At 39.1% G+C, this 2,273-nt stretch overlaps 1 protein-coding gene across 1 annotated transcript; it reads left to right on the forward strand.

Moving 5' to 3' along the window:
• Positions 1-1,605: 1,605 nt before the first annotated feature.
• Positions 1,606-2,265, forward strand: LOC107087391 (E3 ubiquitin/ISG15 ligase TRIM25-like; the record flags this gene model as incomplete). The annotated part of the gene is made up of 1 exon (XM_015378956.1): positions 1,606-2,265. A coding segment is annotated over exon 1 (660 nt), but the record flags the coding sequence as incomplete, so codon positions are not given.
• Between the last annotated feature and the right edge of the window lie 8 nt (positions 2,266-2,273).

Genomic DNA, 2,273 nt, shown 5'->3' on the forward strand with positions numbered 1-2,273 from the left:
GTGAACACTGGGACGGAACTCAATGGGAAAGGAAATTATTCTTATTTCAACCGTTGCGTATATTAGCTGCGAAATATGAATCAAGGTGCTATGACCGAAAAGATTTGATTGACAGATGACCGTTGATATATGATTGGCTGAATTTCAGATGTACAAGCTGATGTATAACTAACTGGCCTGCATAAGATAACGGAAAAGAAAACACAGATTTTAAGACATTTTTTTTAGATAGAAATTTCCTAACTTTTAGGACAATATGGTCTGATAAAGAGTACATTTATATACATGTTTAAGCCAGAATGATTTGAAATTTAAATATGACCTCCCTACAACTTTAAGCAAACAGATGCTAGTACTAATGGGAATCCCAACTAGAGGCGTAACCAGAAATATTTTATAAGGGTGGCCAGGCAATAACCAATGTACACTGAGGGGGGGCTGCAAGCTGATAGGCACCAGAACCTCAGGGTCAATCTACACTGTTCCAACAGGAAAATTAATGAGCAAAACATCCCTATTTTCTAAATAAAGACTAACTATACTTTCCTACAGCCTTTGCTAACAAATAGACGCATATATTTATACATCCGTAATTTCTAGATAAAAGGTATAGTGAATAAAACTCAGTTTTGAGTTCTGGGTCATAAATCAATCATCATTGTCATTACTTACCTACTTGTATCAATAAACATTCTGCATAAAATTTATATTTAAAAGCACTAATATCTACATAAATTGATTATTTGCTAAGTTTTTATTAAAATCATTATTTATCTTTGATTTCACTGAAGACTCCTAGATGATTTGCAGAGACACATTATTTTCTCTTTACCCCATAAAACACAAACTATAGTTCTGAAAAGAGCACGAATTCTGTATTTACAGTATCATCTTTACTGTTAGTATATAGATGTGTATATTTAACCACAAAAAATAAAATGTTTTGAATATTCCAGTTGAGAGTATTACTGCTGCCACCACCTGTATGAGAGGGAAAAAATGGCAACCCTTAGCCAATCTGTGGCCTCAGCTAATCTCAGTTTGGCTAGAGTACCCAAAACTGGCAAACACTCTGGCGTCGAGGTAGTGACAGCCCGCTGCTCAAATACTCCTCCGGTGATAACCCAACGAGCCGCAGGTGTGAGAGGAGGCCCAAACGAGGAGAGGGCACCATCTAGTGGTGAAAAGGGAGAACAAAAGAAAACACAAAACAACCCACACAAACTGGAATCCTTACACAACACACAGGGTTTAGGGAGGCATTACTCCGATAAGTGTATTTTCAAAACTATTATTGAAAAAAACCTTCTATACTGGAAAGTATTTTGTGTTTTTTTTTTATTTAATAAACCGGTTAAAGCAAGTAAATTAAAAACACCTCACATGACCTCTTTCATCTTTTAATCACTCCTGTTTGAGGTGTTAAAGGCTGGCACCTCCCTCAACTATGTAGGCATTTTTCTGTTGTTTCCTATTTAGTCACAAGTGGTTATGTGGGCGTGACTATTATCTGTACAACAGCTGACATTCCATGCATAACATACAGTAACTAGTTTCTGTTGTAAGTAACTGGGATATACACCGTCATTCTTACTCAGAGGTAAAATGTCTCACGGAGGATTTCAGTTGGACCAAAAATATATTTGCTGCTCGATCTGTTTGGATCTACTGAAGGATCCAACAACTATTCGCTGCGGACACACCTACTGTATGGACTGTATTAAAGACCACTGGAATGGAGAAGATGAGAGGGGGATCTACAGCTGCCCTCAGTGCAGGAAGAAGTTCAGACAGAAGCCTGTACTTGTGAAAAACATCATGTTATCAGAGTTGGTGGAGGATCTAAAGAAGACTGGACTCAAAGCTGCTCCAGCTGATCACTGCTATGCTGGACCTGAAGATGTGGCCTGTGATGTCTGCACTGGGAGGAAGATGAAAGCTGTTAAATCCTGTTTATCCTGCCCTGCGTCTTACTGTAGGGATCATCTCCAACATCATTATGATGCTCCACCATTAAAGAAGCACAAGCTGGTGAATCCCTCCAAGAGGCTTCTACAGAACATCTGCTCTCGTCATGATGAGGTGATGAAGATCTTCTGTCGTACTGATCAGCAGTGTATCTGTTATCTCTGCACCATGGATGAACATAAAGGCCATGAAACAGTCCCAGCTGCAGCAGAAAGGACTAAGAAGCAGAAGAAGCTCCAGGAGAAACAACAACAAATCCAGCAGAGAATCCAGGACCAGGAGAAAGATGTGAAGCTGCTTCAACA

The sequence above is a fragment of the Cyprinodon variegatus genome, unplaced genomic scaffold (genome assembly GCF_000732505.1).
Source record: "Cyprinodon variegatus isolate N-32 unplaced genomic scaffold, C_variegatus-1.0 Scaffold183, whole genome shotgun sequence".
NCBI lineage: Eukaryota > Metazoa > Chordata > Actinopteri > Cyprinodontiformes > Cyprinodontidae > Cyprinodon > Cyprinodon variegatus.